At 51.1% G+C, this 13,869-nt stretch overlaps 6 protein-coding genes across 6 annotated transcripts; 3 read left to right on the top strand and 3 right to left on the bottom strand.

The window, feature by feature from the left end:
• Positions 1-653: 653 nt before the first annotated feature.
• Positions 654-2,772, bottom strand: BDW70DRAFT_151664 (glycosyltransferase like family 2-domain-containing protein; the record flags this gene model as incomplete). Its single annotated transcript, XM_073739321.1, has 5 exons — positions 654-917; positions 986-1,886; positions 1,967-2,414; positions 2,470-2,511; positions 2,739-2,772. The coding sequence occupies 5 exons, from the start codon at positions 2,770-2,772 to the stop codon at positions 654-656; spliced, it is 1,689 nt and encodes a 562-aa protein (XP_073594206.1).
• A 1,287-nt stretch (positions 2,773-4,059) lies between these two features.
• Positions 4,060-5,976, bottom strand: BDW70DRAFT_80742 (major facilitator superfamily domain-containing protein). The gene has a single exon (XM_073744906.1). It carries the CDS (start codon positions 5,495-5,497, stop codon positions 4,166-4,168), a length of 1,332 nt encoding a protein of 443 aa, XP_073594205.1. The 5' UTR covers positions 5,498-5,976; the 3' UTR covers positions 4,060-4,165.
• Positions 5,977-7,460: 1,484 nt separating this feature from the next.
• On the top strand, positions 7,461-8,214 carry BDW70DRAFT_80727 (uncharacterized protein). The gene has a single exon (XM_073744905.1). The coding sequence runs from the start codon at positions 7,647-7,649 to the stop codon at positions 8,106-8,108; it is 462 nt and encodes a 153-aa protein (XP_073594204.1). The 5' UTR covers positions 7,461-7,646; the 3' UTR covers positions 8,109-8,214.
• A 107-nt stretch (positions 8,215-8,321) lies between these two features.
• Positions 8,322-8,813, bottom strand: BDW70DRAFT_161683 (uncharacterized protein; the record flags this gene model as incomplete). The annotated part of the gene is made up of 1 exon (XM_073741013.1): positions 8,322-8,813. The coding sequence occupies one exon, from the start codon at positions 8,811-8,813 to the stop codon at positions 8,322-8,324; it is 492 nt and encodes a 163-aa protein (XP_073594203.1).
• A 1,406-nt stretch (positions 8,814-10,219) lies between these two features.
• Positions 10,220-10,788, top strand: BDW70DRAFT_139905 (uncharacterized protein). The gene has a single exon (XM_073737502.1). It carries the CDS (start codon positions 10,367-10,369, stop codon positions 10,526-10,528), a length of 162 nt encoding a protein of 53 aa, XP_073594202.1. The 5' UTR covers positions 10,220-10,366; the 3' UTR covers positions 10,529-10,788.
• Positions 10,789-10,885: 97 nt separating this feature from the next.
• Positions 10,886-13,514, top strand: BDW70DRAFT_80721 (major facilitator superfamily domain-containing protein). Its single transcript, XM_073744904.1, has 4 exons — positions 10,886-11,344; positions 11,428-11,698; positions 11,751-12,093; positions 12,176-13,514. Exons 1-4 carry the CDS (start codon positions 11,094-11,096, stop codon positions 13,105-13,107), a joined length of 1,797 nt encoding a protein of 598 aa, XP_073594201.1. The 5' UTR covers positions 10,886-11,093; the 3' UTR covers positions 13,108-13,514.
• The last annotated feature ends 355 nt before the right edge of the window (positions 13,515-13,869 follow it).

Below are 13,869 nucleotides of genomic sequence, written 5' to 3'. Positions count from 1 at the left end.
GTGCCAGAGCAGCCAATAAAAGTTGGGTCGTAGTTAGTCTCATGGCTAATCGGCTAGAGTACGAAAGGTTGATTTGGTGAGGAAGGAGGAGATACTGAGGCTGTTGTGGAAAGGATATGAAATCTGTAGAGATATATACCATGACTGCAGAAATGCTTAACTTGATGGGAAGCAAGGGACATACCAAGAAGGACGGTGATGGTATGGCTGTCCTACTCAAAACCAAGCAATTAAGCCTGTGCGGTAGCCCTTTTTTTGTTTACCTTCATTAAGACGAAACGGGATGCCGGCGACTATTCTGAACTAGATGGACATTCCAGTTGCCAAATATCTCTAAGTCCAGATCAAGAGGGGATTATTCTTAGCGAAGAACAAGCAATGTGATCAAGACAAGGGGTCATTCCGCTCCTGTCGAGCTTCTGTTTCTGTTTCTCTGACTATAGGCTCTTGTAACAGTATCCCTGACTGCTCCCTGACTACGGCGTATTGCCCGTTCCAGGGTCAATACTAGCCCTACTGCCTTGTGGTCCTCGGTGAGTTTAGGATGACGCTGTGCAAAGTACCGGCCATACTTGAATAAGGCCCAGTAGCAGCTCAAGACGTTGATAAAACTTATGAATATCTTGTAAGGCATCTTCATTCCTCAGTCAGTACTAGCTTGGATAGTGAGAGACAACAAGGGAGGATTCCCTGGGGGAGGAGGAACTTGCATAGAATCCAACAACGGTGCCCATGCTTACACGTTCTTTCTTTCTTCGAAGGTGGATCTCATTAAAAATAATGACGTGGAGCAGATAGAGGCCCAATATAGCTACTGACATGCTGACGCAGAACCATGGCTGCACAATCAGCGACACAGGCAAGACAAACGGGGTCAACAGGTATAGCACTGTCTCGTAGACCTGGTGTACGATGAGCTGGGATACAAGAATGATACGAGCTTTCGAATCCAATGAATCGAGCAGGGAGCAATACCATGACATACCTCTTGCAGGACAAAGATCTTGGTCCCAATTTCCCATGCGCCCAACTTCCACGACCCAAAGATATAAGCTATATTGTGCCACACGCCCGTTGTATTGAAGAAATTCCACCGCGTAAACCGTTGCCGACACACTGTCATCTCGCCAAAGCCTCCTCGCTCCTGGTCGCGTTCCCCAATCAACAAACTTGAGGGGGTCCCTGTTTCCACAAAAACTGCACTGCACATCTGGATCCGCCCGCCCATTTGCCGACAAGAGTCTCCAAGGAACCAGTCCTCGCTGATTGAGAACCCGGGATGATGCTCCAGCGTCTTTTGAAGAAAGTCACGATCCCAGAGCGAGATCGCCCCATGCGGAAATGTGGCACTGCCCACCCTAGCCGCAAAACAGCGCTGCAGCCCAGCGAGCTTGTACTCCAGATCCTGTGCTTTTTGGCACCACGTTCCCTCGTCCTTGCTGATTCCAGCCGATTTGATCGTATATCCAATGCAGCGAGTCGTATCGGACAAGCGTGAGGCGACGACTATGAAGTTCGACGGAAGGATACAGTCGTCGTCCATGACGAGGACCGATCGAAACGGTTTGACCGCGTAGCATCCGACGAAGAGGGCCACTATCTTCGAACCAACCGGGCTCCAGATATGATTCACTCCGTACCGCCGGCAGATCTCCTCTGTGTTGTCCAGCGGCGTCGAGGAGTTCCCGTTCGCAACGATGTAGATGTTCTGCGCAGGGAACACCCTCAGGGCTGCAGTGAGCGTCCGGTCGAGGATGGGGGCCGATTTGTAGGTTGGGATCAGGAGGGCAGTGTTGAGCGCTCGAGGCTCGATGTTGCGTTGCTCGTAATACTCTGGCCCTGGGGCATTGTCCTCAAAGATGGCCAGCAGCGGGATATAGGTATAACTGCAGGCGGACAGCCGGTCAGCAAACGCAGTTCAGGCACCCTGCTCAGGGCTGAATAGACCATGTCAGGGGAGCCCTACAATATCAGCACCGCGATCACGATCACCCACCCCCCCTGGATTACGAACTTATGTTTCACCAGCCAGTATAGCCAGTAAACCGCCCCCTTCCACAAGGGCATGCCGATGAGAACCAGGTATACAAAAGCCGCGCAGATGGTGTAGACACCGTACTCTATCAAGACCTTGCCCCAGAACCCGCGTTGATGCTTGATATTCACCAGCCTTGCCATATTGTAGAAGCTCGTGTGGCTGGTACTGCGAGGAACCTGGCCTGTCAGTTCTTCGCGCGTATCTTGTTGCTGTATCGCGTCCCGCCAATGTAATTTCAATGATCTCTCAGGGACCTGTGGAGTGTCCATCCTCAATGAAGGCTTACAATTACCCGTCGGCATGGGTGGCGACTGCGGTTTGAAGATGGGATGCGCATCCGGCCATTGCGCTCGCTCGTACAGACGTTCTGTTGCCTCTGGGATTATCGGAAGGCGTCTCGGGACAAGTAGAGGTTCCATGTTCTGGCTCACCATGAGTAATGAGGCATAAAGTGCCGTAGCACTTTGTGAGCCCTAGAAGCACGCTGGTTGATATGGCTTACTTTGTGTATTGAGTGCTTGATGGCGCGAAAATGGCTATCAAGCTACTACTCGCATGATAGGATAAGGTTGTGCTGTTGACCACGGCCAGGGAAATGAAAACAAGTCAAAGGCACTGACTCCTATAGCGTCCAAGCAGATACGAGGCCTAGACTTCCAGAAACAAACACTAATGAAACCCCAAAAATATGCCTGTGTACTAAGCAACCCTTGACAGGCGGGTGTTCCTGGCATTTGTGGCGGGATGTGCTTCCGAGGCCTACATTCTTTACCAGCGCCTTGCGTAGCTTATCAAAATTTAGCCCTCGCGTATATTCTCCGAGTCCAGTAGTATTGGTTGCTCAAGTTATGTGCGCTCAGTCCTCCAGGAATTCTACCAAAAGTCCTCTCAATGCTCGCGGCTCCGCGGTCTCAACATCCGCATCCAACGCTACATTCTTGTTCGATATCTTTCGACGAGGCTAGACTACAGGCTCACAAATACGATGGCTCCACCCTTATCCCAGGTTATTTCTTAATGCGTGCAGTTTCGAGTTGCCTTATCAGCCATCTCAGCTGTGGTCCAGGTCTTCTTAGCGGTTGCCATATTCTGAGATTCCTAGTCGGACACAGGCAGTTATGCAGCTGCTTGAAGAAGTGCCATCTTTTTTTGAGTGCCTCATTAGGTGCTCATTGGGTGTACGCTCTTTGATACATAAATTCGTTGATTCCAACGGCACAAAATCGGCTATTCAAGCCAATTATAGTTGCTTGATTCGAATGAGACGGTGATCTAGAACATATGTTGAGAACAAGTTGTATAGACAGTTTTTCGATAATATATTACAATTGCTCCAGCCATAGACGCAATTTGGAGCATAACTTTAAATAAAGAGTGGAAAATAATAGTAGTAAAAGCCAAGAACGGCACACTGCTCTTTCGTACTAGATCATACCCCAGCGCCGCTCAACGGCAATAAGTATAGTCAGAACTGCAACCCTACAGATGGAAGAGGTGGAGGTTATATGCCGCATTTATCGAGCTTTCCTTGCTGATGAGCGCTCAAGTACCTTGCGACTGACATGAACTGGCAGATCTACTGGTAGCTTACCATTAAATCTGCACAACAGATCCTCAATAGAAAATCCTACGACTGTAAGTTTATGCAGATAGCTCTCAGTATATCAAGCTTATTGTTGGGTTTTCAGTGGACAATATTGGTTCTATTCAAAGCGTTTTTTCACTGAGCCTTGTTCGAGCTACTTTCTCAGTTTGACTTTTGTGACTAAAAATTATAGTCTGGCTTGAATAAATATTTCACATGGAGATAATCTGGTTTACTAGGTATAGGTCCTAGCTAAGCGATGGGGTTTGTGTAAATGGTTGGCCTTGCTCTTTTGGGGGTCAATTATATATTTATATGTATATCAAGGGTTAATCGCTAACTTACCCTCCCAATCATGCCGGATAAGGACGATATAGGCGAGACGGCGACTGCGTTGATAACCAATAAGTTCAATGTAAAGACGAGCTCTGTGACCTTGTTCGGAATAGTGACATTATCATTATCTAGGTATTCTCTATAATGCAGCATCTCTAAACCATGCGCTATCATACATGCGAAACATGAGAACCTGGCAAAAACAACTAGGCTTTCACCCGCAGCTTGAATCCATACTGAGAAACCCTCAACCCCGCAAAGATCGCTGCCGCAGCAAGACAACTCGCGCCACCGAATATCCAGACCCCATTCCAATCCAGATCATGAGCATCGCCCAGAATATCACCCGCCCCGGGGCCCCCCGCCAGCACCCCAAACGCCATCATACCAAAGCCCATCCCAAGCCTTGTCCCAATCTTGCTCTTATCCTTTGTGAGTGCGACAAAGCACAGCGGCGGGAGACCGATCAAGGCGCCGCTGAAGAATCCAGAGAAGACGGCAATCACAATAATCCCGGCTTCGTTGACGACAGCCATCATGCAGAGAATCAAAACGCCGACCACCATGCAAAAGGGACCGATCAGGTTGAAGGGCCCGAGCTTGTCGGCCATAGCGGTGGGGATTGTGCGTCCGAAACAGGAGGCGGCGTTGAGGATAGGGACGAGGTAGAAGGCCATGTCGTTGGAGGTGAGATGGCGCGCAGAGGCGACGTAGGAGATGTAGAATAGCAGCGTAAAAAGACCCATGAAAGCAATGAGGCCGGCGATGACGAGCGTCATGAACGGGATGTCGGTGAACGCGGTCCAGTCTATCAGGGCGCGGGCCTTGGGTGGTTTGACGCGCTGCTTCATAATGACGATGGGAAGGAGGAGGGTGCCGAGGGCGATGAAACCGATTACACGGACGGCCCAGCCGAAGCCGAGAGGGCCGAGGAGGCGATTGAGGACGATGGGATAGATGATCCCGCCGAGAGAGGAGCCCGAGACGGCGAGACCGAGCGCGGCGCCTAGTTTGGAAGAGAAGTATGTTGGCAGGATCGAGACGCACGGGACAAATAGGCACCCAGCACCGATCCCAACGCAGAAGCCCTGCGCCAGCAGGACCTGCCAGTACTCCTTGCAGAGACTGAGCATCATGGTGCCGAAGACGATGCCGAAGCTGCCCACGGTCAGCAGCGTGCGAAGGTACCCCCGGTCGTAGATGGGCCCTGTGATGAAGCCCACGAGCAGGAGCATGAAAGCCTGGACAGATCCAATCCACGAGATATCTGAGGAGCTGCGACGGAAGAGAGCGCCGGATTCGTAGTATGTCTGGAAGACGCCGAAAGTGTTGAGCAAACCCCAGGTGTTGAAGAACAGCATGAAGCCGGCGACGACGTGCAGCCAGGCCACGAGTCCGCCATTGGGAGGAGGACTGGGACCGATCGGGCCCTTGGGGAGCTGATCCGTTGACGTCTTTGGTGTAGGCTCTTGGTCATTATTGTTAAGGTTCTTTTCGGTCACGACCTGCTGGTCGACTGGTTGGAGTCGGTCGCCCATTTCGTGAGACACTGAAGAGTGAAGAGAGTGAAGATAGGGAGACAGACGTCAAGACTCAAGACTCTATCGGCTTGTCAAGAGCAGGGATGTCCTCGGTACTTCCTTCTGTGCGCAGCCAATATATAGGCAGTCCTTCCTTTCTTTGTTTTTCGATATCGCTCGGACTTGTCGGGCATTGACTTTTTTGGGACATCTCCAGGGTTTATGTCCGAGACATCACACTCCATACAGTAACTCCGAAGCCGCCCCGACCTGGATATCCCGGCCGCGCCCGACCAAGTTCCGAGTGAACCAGCTTCAACTGCAGGTGATCACCTGTCAGGCTTTCTACTTATTTGAAAGACATAACGTGTTTCTGCTCTTTTGTAACTCGACCAGTCCCCAACGTCATGCTCAGACATACACCTTTGGACAGATGTTCCACCAATAATTCCTCTGCTGCATTTGACTCATATCAAAGCTGGTAGCCTTTTTTCAGGCTTACCTGTCTCCTGTGCGATAGGGATGAGGCCTAAAGCGGTACAGTGGCATCAGCCTTCTGCTTTCCAAACAAAGAGATGCAGGATTGTGCAGCTCGCACTAAGCCTAATCCGGGTTAGACGTTGGAGCCGTATATAGCAAACTTATCAGTGACTTGTGAGACAAAGGATCTCGAACTTTCAAAATCTTAGCCTGAAGTCGGTGCAACCATGGCGAACATCGACAGCCTGCCAACCGGGCACTTGTCTCATATTTTGAAGCAGATACCAGCCACCTCTGGTTTCTGCACGAGGTTGGGATAATGGAGAAGTACGAGCAGCAGCAATATACGTTCTCTACATAGTCGATGGATACAAAGAATGAATAACAAGCGGGCAGGCGGTGCTGCTCGATACGAAGCGCCGAGGGCAAGGTTCATTGATAAGACGAAGTGTCTCAACGGCTCGAACGCAGCTTGCTAAATGTGAATTCGTTGCTGCTAAAGAGGAGAGGCTGGAAAGCCACCTATCTGGGACCATGTTTGAACGGGTGTGACGTGGAGACAGCTATGCCTCTGGAGCCTGACTGGTGTTGGTAAACCTTGTGACAGGATGGACTTACAAGCTAATAGGCCGGTCTCTAAATAGAGTAGGTAACCATGTGAGGACGGTGGCGAAATGGCAATCATGATAATGTTCCTGAACATACCCAGTAGGAGCTTGTTATTGAGCCAACGTGAACAGCCTCTAAGGGAGGGGTTGGTCGCACTTTAATACCTCATCAATATTGTGTATGCCACCACAACTAGGAGGGTCAAGTCCGCCCATCGGCACCACCGCTACGCTTCAGTCCATGGTAAAGGATGTGGTAACCTCTAAACCTGAAGCTGCCACAGGCTATTGCTGGTTGTTGGATAGCAGGCCATACGAAAGGCGTACAAAACTTATTTCTCTGGATAGTTTACCAAATGATGACCCAGCCAGACTATCAAGCCGTTGGGCGGGCAGCTTGTGGGAGGAGTAATAGCTGACCATTTCAGAGCTGTTGACTTTCTTCAACCAGGCCTCTATAAACGCTTTTTGTCTTTAAGAAAACATTGCTAAAGTCTAAGTTGAATTCTATAGACTCTGCTATACTGTAAAAAGTCAATGACTTAAGGAAGCTATTTGAAAAAGGTCTACGGTCCCTGGCGGTGTTAGGCCTTGTGATTTGGAAACCACCCTATTCTAAAGAACAAAAAGGAAGGAAGAGAAGATCAGCTGGCTTTCTCTCTTTTTGCTTTGTAAACAGGAAATTCTCTTTTCTAAAATACACTCTGCTGGGGCCTGTTGTGGTATAGAGTTCATCCACCAGGAACAGGGTATCATTTTGAGTTTAGTTTTGTACAACATTCACGACCGCAAGACTTTACTACTCCAACTATTTAATGGCTGTTTAGTCCATGCTCCATCACAAGTTTCTCTGGCGGAACCACAAGGTTCTGTTGAGCAATTCTCGACCGAGTACTCCACTAGCTTGCTTAGCAAGTATTTCCATTTGCCCGGCGTCCTCGAAATCTTCAACGACGCGGGAAACTTTGACAAGAGGATAAAGTATATTTCTGCTGAGATTAAATGACGATGGCAGTTCAGGTGGGTTCTACCTTTGGGGCGAAGCAGAATCCCAGTTTCTAGGGTTCAACAAGTCTGGTATGCCGCCGTTTACCTATATAGAAACATGTGATTATACGAACTCTACATTGGACAGTTTATCGAGATGGCGCTGGCAGTCTCTCTGGATATACAGCAGCGTTCTAGAGTCCGATGCACTCAAGTCACCATGGCTTCTTATTATCTCGCGAAGAATCCCTCAGATCTACCCATTGACGCCACATCTCCCACCCCAGCACAAGTCCCACACTGGGGGCCTTAATCTCAATCATAGTTATCATCTGCCAGCAGCCTTGAATCTGAACGTCTCTGAGTTTCAGTCAGCCAGCCAGCTACCGAGCTTCGGTCGGTTTGCCTTCAGCCGGCCACCACTCCTACGAGCTTGTCCTCGTTTGAATGTCAAACGTTGGCAGGAACGTGCTCGGTATGCAGACGGTGAAGCTGCGTGGTCGCTTGACATGATCAAAATGCTGTCTGCGGGGGCTTTACGAATCGCAATCTAACTCCTTGGCGGCTCTGGAGTTATATACACTCTGCCAATCGTCATTTTCTCCCAGTAGACTAACATTCAACGCCACCTGCCCTGACGAACGATCAGTATGACAGCCACCCCACTTCCGCCAACATCCTCTCAACGCTCGAAGGCCTGTCCGTCCTGATCACGGCGGCGCATCCGGCCTTGGCCTCAGCACAGCCAAATATCACGCCACATCCGGTCAGTGGTCATGATCGACGATTGCCGGTGTCCAGGACGACACTGAAATTGCAGCCGAGCTCTCCTCCCAGGGCCAGAGGGTCCAGTTTGTGCACTGCAATATCACCGAGCGGGAGTCGCAAGCCAAAGCGTTCCAGGCGCGCTGGCGTTCTCTCCCACCAGGATCCTTGACGCATTCGCTGCATTCGCCGGCGTAGATGTAACTGGGGATCTCGCGAACAGGCGTCGATGCAGAAATCAGTCTGAACGGCCCACCATTTACGGCGCCGAGTTTGGCCCCACCGAAATCAATCTCAGGGGAATGTTCTATACAGCGACGCTGGCGCTGCCTCTTGCGGCTCCCATCGTCGACCGGCGTATCGAGATTGCCTACTATCGTTTCGTCGATGGCCGGGTATGTCGATGACAAGCATAGCACGACCTGTACGGCGTCGAGTTCGGCAGCCGCGGTTTCTTCTGCACGATCACGCAGCAAGCCCAGTCGCAGCTCCATGTGCGTGTTAACGCGATCTGTCCGTGAGCGATGCGAGCTCTATGGTTGAGAGTGGGTTGCAGCCGATGGTGGATCAGGGATCTGCCCAGGAAGGGGATTGCCATGGTCCCTCATGAAGTTCTTACGCAGGCATGAGGAAGGATCATTGGTGACCAAGGAATTGCCGGTACGACCGTCCACACTTCCTTGACGCTCGAGGATAATGCTAGAGGTATCCTAGAGGAGACGATAGAGGATATACCATGGATAATGCAAGACGTGGATTGAGCATCAGTGGATGCTAATAATGGTAGGGCTATCGCCATTGTCACCGCGCTTCGCCCTTGTCCCGGAAAGCGCGGTGGATAGACGACGATATTGAAGGCGCATACGGTGGGCCAGCACTAATCGAGCTGATGGCGCTGCGCAAGGCTGCTGGCGACTTTTGCACCGCTAGGATTCCGGATTCTCACCCAGTCCGTTGGCGAGCTTCAAACTTATATTGGATTGAGCTCGCCAACTTATATTAGATTGTTAATGACAAACCTTGCTCCTCACCTGCTCTTCTGTTCAAGCCTTGAATTGTCAAGGAATTTTTGGCGGCTGGTAATTGCTTTTTCATCCCCTCCCCCGGTCCCCCCTTCCACCGACGTGGCTGCCATCGACATCGCTCAAGGGCCCGGTTACCGGCAGAAACACAACAGAAACATGAGCTCACTCGGCAACAGTATTCCTGTGGCGCAAACTATCGATCGTCTCCCAAGAAATCGTTCTAGACCAGATGGCATGGATCAGGCCCACCACAGGTCAATTAGAATTGGAGTAAACAGCCGACCAGTGTCACAGCTTCAATATGACGTTGTGATGGAACTGGTGATCAGAAAGTACCAAAACATTACGCTCGAATGCATGTTGCCATCTAATATAGACACTCCGAGTAGACACTAGACACTGGTCACTAGTTACTGTCATGATCACGAATCACAAGATTTATGCTCCATATGCTTCGTTATGCTGTCGATTACATAATCTGGCGGAATTGATCGGAGAGTTACGCCCACGTGCCGCATTACGTATTTCAGCCAAGACCACAGGGGGGAGATAGGAAAGTATGAATACGGATGGCGAGTCAACTAGCAAACCAGCGTGAACCATCCTGCTAATTGGAAAAAATAAAGTTAGAATGGAAGGAAAAAAGTGAACAAAAATATGCGCGTCTGGCTCGGCACCATGACTTAAAATCGTGATTCGGTAATAAATATATGATACGTAGGACGAGCCTGCCAGAAGTCCTGTCGCGTGGGATGCTAATGCTTCCCCTGCATCCAAGCCGGCCATCTGACGCACGCACTGCTTGGCCGCAGGCTTCTCGTAGTCAAGCCTGCATCGGGTTTTTTGCTGGGTGCTTGGCCCATGCTTGCCATGCTTGGGTCCTTAGCAGCCAGGCGGGCCCACCAAGATGCTCCACTGCAGAATTTTCATCTTATCTGATCCCTCGAGCCTATGTTTCATCCCTGCCGTTCCACGTTCGCTCACGAAAGTCAATTAGATCAAGTACAGTCGGGATCCTGTTCATGCTGATCAAGGGCGATGATCTGCCTCTTGGTCCTTATACTGTGATCTCCGCCTATCTCCATCATCCATCCATCATCCATCCTTCTTCAAACGCAGGCAACGCAGGGTTCAAGACGCAAGGAGCAGGGTGGGCTGTCTATTGCACTGTTGTCCTCGGGTAGACGCACCTTGTCCACGTCCAGTGTGGATAATCTAAGCGAGGCCAGCTGTCGACTTCCTAACTGCCCCGATACTCTGCCTGTGTGGGGATTGCTGGCGCCAACGGGCCTATGGTATGATGCAGCCGGCGCTCCTCACCCAACGGACTCGCAGCCGGGGCTTCCCAACCTTCACGATCCCACGCGCCGTGGAAAAGCGCATCTGATTAGATTATCTGCAGTAAATCCATGTGTCCGAGGTGGGGATTCTCGGCGGACTTGACGCTGTAGACAGTTAGCCACGATTAATATCTAGACAAATAAAAACTCGCGATGGCTTCAGGACCCCCATGTCAGCCCACTCTGCCCGGATCTCATTACGCAGTCCTTGCTTTAGCCTGCCCCAGCCGACTTCGGAGCGTCCTGCGCTGGTGGATCTCCGGTCGAATCGTCGTGCTGTAGCTGGTGAGCTGAGAACCGGCGCCCGTTGCTCGGCCGCTATAAGGGCCCCTCCACCCGGCCTTGCCTCTTGCTCACGTCTGAAATCTGATTCTGAATCTTATCAGATCCCGGATCGTCGCCAGAGAAAATGCCAGTCAGGGCCAGGCTTCGCGCGGCGTTCCAGCGCCGCGCCACAGACGACTCGACCGCTGAGATCCCCGTCGCCGCGACCACCGCGGGCAAGCCCGAAATCTCTCCTGAAGCCGGTCGGGGTGCTGAAGATGCTGTCGCGAACCCCCAGGAGGAGATCCCGGCCGAGGACGCGCAGCGTGGTGTGCACGAGGTCGAGGCCGTCACCTTGACCTGGAGCAAGGCGTCGCTGATTGCCGTTTTCATCAAGTATACTCACCACCCTTTTTTCTCTTTTCCTTTCGGAAAAAGAGAAGAGTTAAATGTCATTGATATTAATGCTTTGCGTGTAGTATCTGGTGCCTCTACTTCGTCAACGCCTTCCAGTCCTCCATCATCAGTAACCTGCTTCCCTACGTGACTTCCGACTTTGAATCGCACTCACTCCTAACGACCATCTACGTCGTCGCCGACTGCTTTTCGGCAGCAGTCTTTATCCCGCTGTCAAAGATCCTCGATGTCTGGGGTCGTGCCGAGGGGTTCCTGTTCATGACCATCCTCGCGACCCTGGGTATGGTCATTATGGCCGCTTGCAAGAACCTGGCGACTTTCTGCGCTGCTTATGTATGTCTCCTTTACTGTTAGTACACGCGTCATTCTAATGAGATATGAAAAGGTCTTCTATACAATTGGTTTCAGCGGCATGACCTACTGTATTGATGTCATCACCGCCGACTCCTCCAAGCTCAAGAACCGAGCCCTCGCCTACGCGTTCACGTCGTCCCCCTACATCATCACTGCTTTCGCAGGCCCCAAGGCCTCCGAGGACTTCTATGCGCTGTACGGATGGCGCTGGGGTTTCGGCGTCTTCAGTATCGTGTTCCCCATCACCGCGGCGCCGCTGTACGTCCTCTTCAAGCTGAATCTGAAGAAAGCCAAGAACCGCGGCGTTCTTGCTAGGGAGCCCAGCGGGCGCACCTTTCTGCAGAGTGTCTGGCATTATATCATTGAGTTTGACGGTATGCTTTCCTCCCAGCTTTTTTCAGCTCTTTTCTTCCACGTTCGATGTAGGGGACGAATGTTTACTGATGAGTTCTGTAGCCTTCGGCATGTTTGTCTTCTCTGCCGGTCTGGTCATCTTCTTCCTCCCCTTCGATATCGCCGACAGCGCCCCCAACGGCTGGGGAACCGGGTACATCATCGCGATGATCGTCGTGGGCGTTGTGATGCTGGGCATCTTCGTCCTGCACGAAGTCTATATTGCTCCCGTGCCCATGCTCAAATTCAGCTTCCTGTGGAACCGCACCGTCATCGGCGCCTGCTTGCTCGACGCCACTTACCAGATCTCCTACTATTGCTGGGCCAACTACTTCACCTCCTTCCTTCAGATCGTGAATAACCTGACCCTCGCCGAATCTGGATACGTCAGCAACACGTTCGACGTCGTCTCGGGCGTCCTTCTCTTCGGCGTCGGGTTTCTGATCCGCAAGACAGGCCGCTTCAAGTGGCTTCTTTACATTGCCGTCCCGCTGTACATCTTCGCCCAGGGGCTGATGATCTACTTCCGCCGTCCGAACCAGACTGTCGGTTACCTGGTGATGTGCCAGATCTTTATCTCTATCGGCGGGTCGATCTTCATCATCATCGAGCAGCTGGCTATCCTGGCCGCCGTGGACCACCAGCACATTGCGACGGTCCTGGCGATCTTGAACGTGGTCGGCACTATCGGCGGCGCCATGGGCAACACCATCTCCGGCAGCATCTGGACAAATACCTTCCGCAAGGCGCTTATTCGGTACTTGCCAGAGTCAGCGATGCCTAATCTCGATATGATCTATGAAGACTTGGCAACCCAGAAAAGCTATGCGGTTGGGACACCCACTAGGCTTGCTATTCAGAAGGCGTATGGGTATGCCCAGACGAGGATGCTCGCCGCTGGTGTGGGTATCATGGCTCTGTGCTTCGTCTGGACCATCATGATTCGGAACATCAATGTCGGCAAGATTGCGCAGGTCAAGGGTATGGTCTTTTAGGCTCGCACCGTCTGCGTATACTGCTCATTGCAGCGGGGTTGCTCAAACTTCCGTTGCTCATTGTATCTAAACAATAGGTGCAATGTCTATAAACAATATTGAGTTAGAGTAATGAATTGCCGTGAGCCTTGTGTGTATGTTCCTGGTGTAGTGGGCGTCCGTCCATTTTCGTACGGGGAGGACGTATTAACCAAGCCTTTTCCTTACGGTAATCAGCATTGCCTCTACTGTTGTTGTCCAGGATAAGTAATCTTCATAAATTGTTGTGTCAAAATCAGGCCCATTTGGGGTAGAAACCTGAATCACATCTCATGTTTCAGTAGCAGTTACCTATAATTTCGACGCTTCAAAATATGCTGCAGCGTTAGCCACATATTGATAGCCAAATATCGAAGTCGCAACCGCACGATCTACTATGTCTGTTATCTAATGCATGTAATAAGGCTCAATCAATGTTATGTCTTTGCTATCGCACTTTGCATCCGCGCCGGCTTCGAATAATTGCCGGGCGAATTTGACGTGACTCCCATGTAGGACCAGAAGCACAGGAGTATGAGAAAACATAGTTTCGTAATTCGATTTGGACCTCAATGCAAGAGATAAGTGTACCATTTTCTCATTCCTCTCTGTGCCGCATGCCCCAATGGGAATCAAGTATGACCTTCAGAATAGATGCCATACGGTTAAAGTCGGCCTCCTCATCAGGAAATAACTGCATTACGTCGTATTGAGGTTCTTACGGTACATCCTTGAATAAGGGAG

The sequence above is a fragment of the Aspergillus foveolatus genome (assembly GCF_047715535.1).
Source record: "Aspergillus foveolatus strain CBS 279.81 unplaced genomic scaffold BDW70scaffold_39, whole genome shotgun sequence".
NCBI classification, from domain to species: domain Eukaryota; kingdom Fungi; phylum Ascomycota; class Eurotiomycetes; order Eurotiales; family Aspergillaceae; genus Aspergillus; species Aspergillus foveolatus.
Note: the sequence above shows the minus strand (reverse complement) of the source record. Positions and strands in the feature narration are given on the sequence as shown.

Bases quoted from the DNA above. Each gene is read 5' to 3' on its own strand.
- BDW70DRAFT_80721 (XM_073744904.1), top strand. From the start codon at position 11,094: ATGCCAGTCAGGGCCAGGCTTCGCGCGGCGTTCCAGCGCCGCGCCACA. The intron at 11,699-11,750 runs GTATGTCTCCTT...AGATATGAAAAG, and splicing joins CGACTTTCTGCGCTGCTTAT to GTCTTCTATACAATTGGTTT. The intron at 12,094-12,175 runs GTATGCTTTCCT...TGAGTTCTGTAG, and splicing joins TTATATCATTGAGTTTGACG to CCTTCGGCATGTTTGTCTTC.
- BDW70DRAFT_80727 (XM_073744905.1), top strand. From the start codon at position 7,647: ATGCCGCCGTTTACCTATATAGAAACATGTGATTATACGAACTCTACA.
- BDW70DRAFT_80742 (XM_073744906.1), bottom strand. From the start codon at position 5,497: ATGGGCGACCGACTCCAACCAGTCGACCAGCAGGTCGTGACCGAAAAG.
- BDW70DRAFT_139905 (XM_073737502.1), top strand. From the start codon at position 10,367: ATGCTGATCAAGGGCGATGATCTGCCTCTTGGTCCTTATACTGTGATC.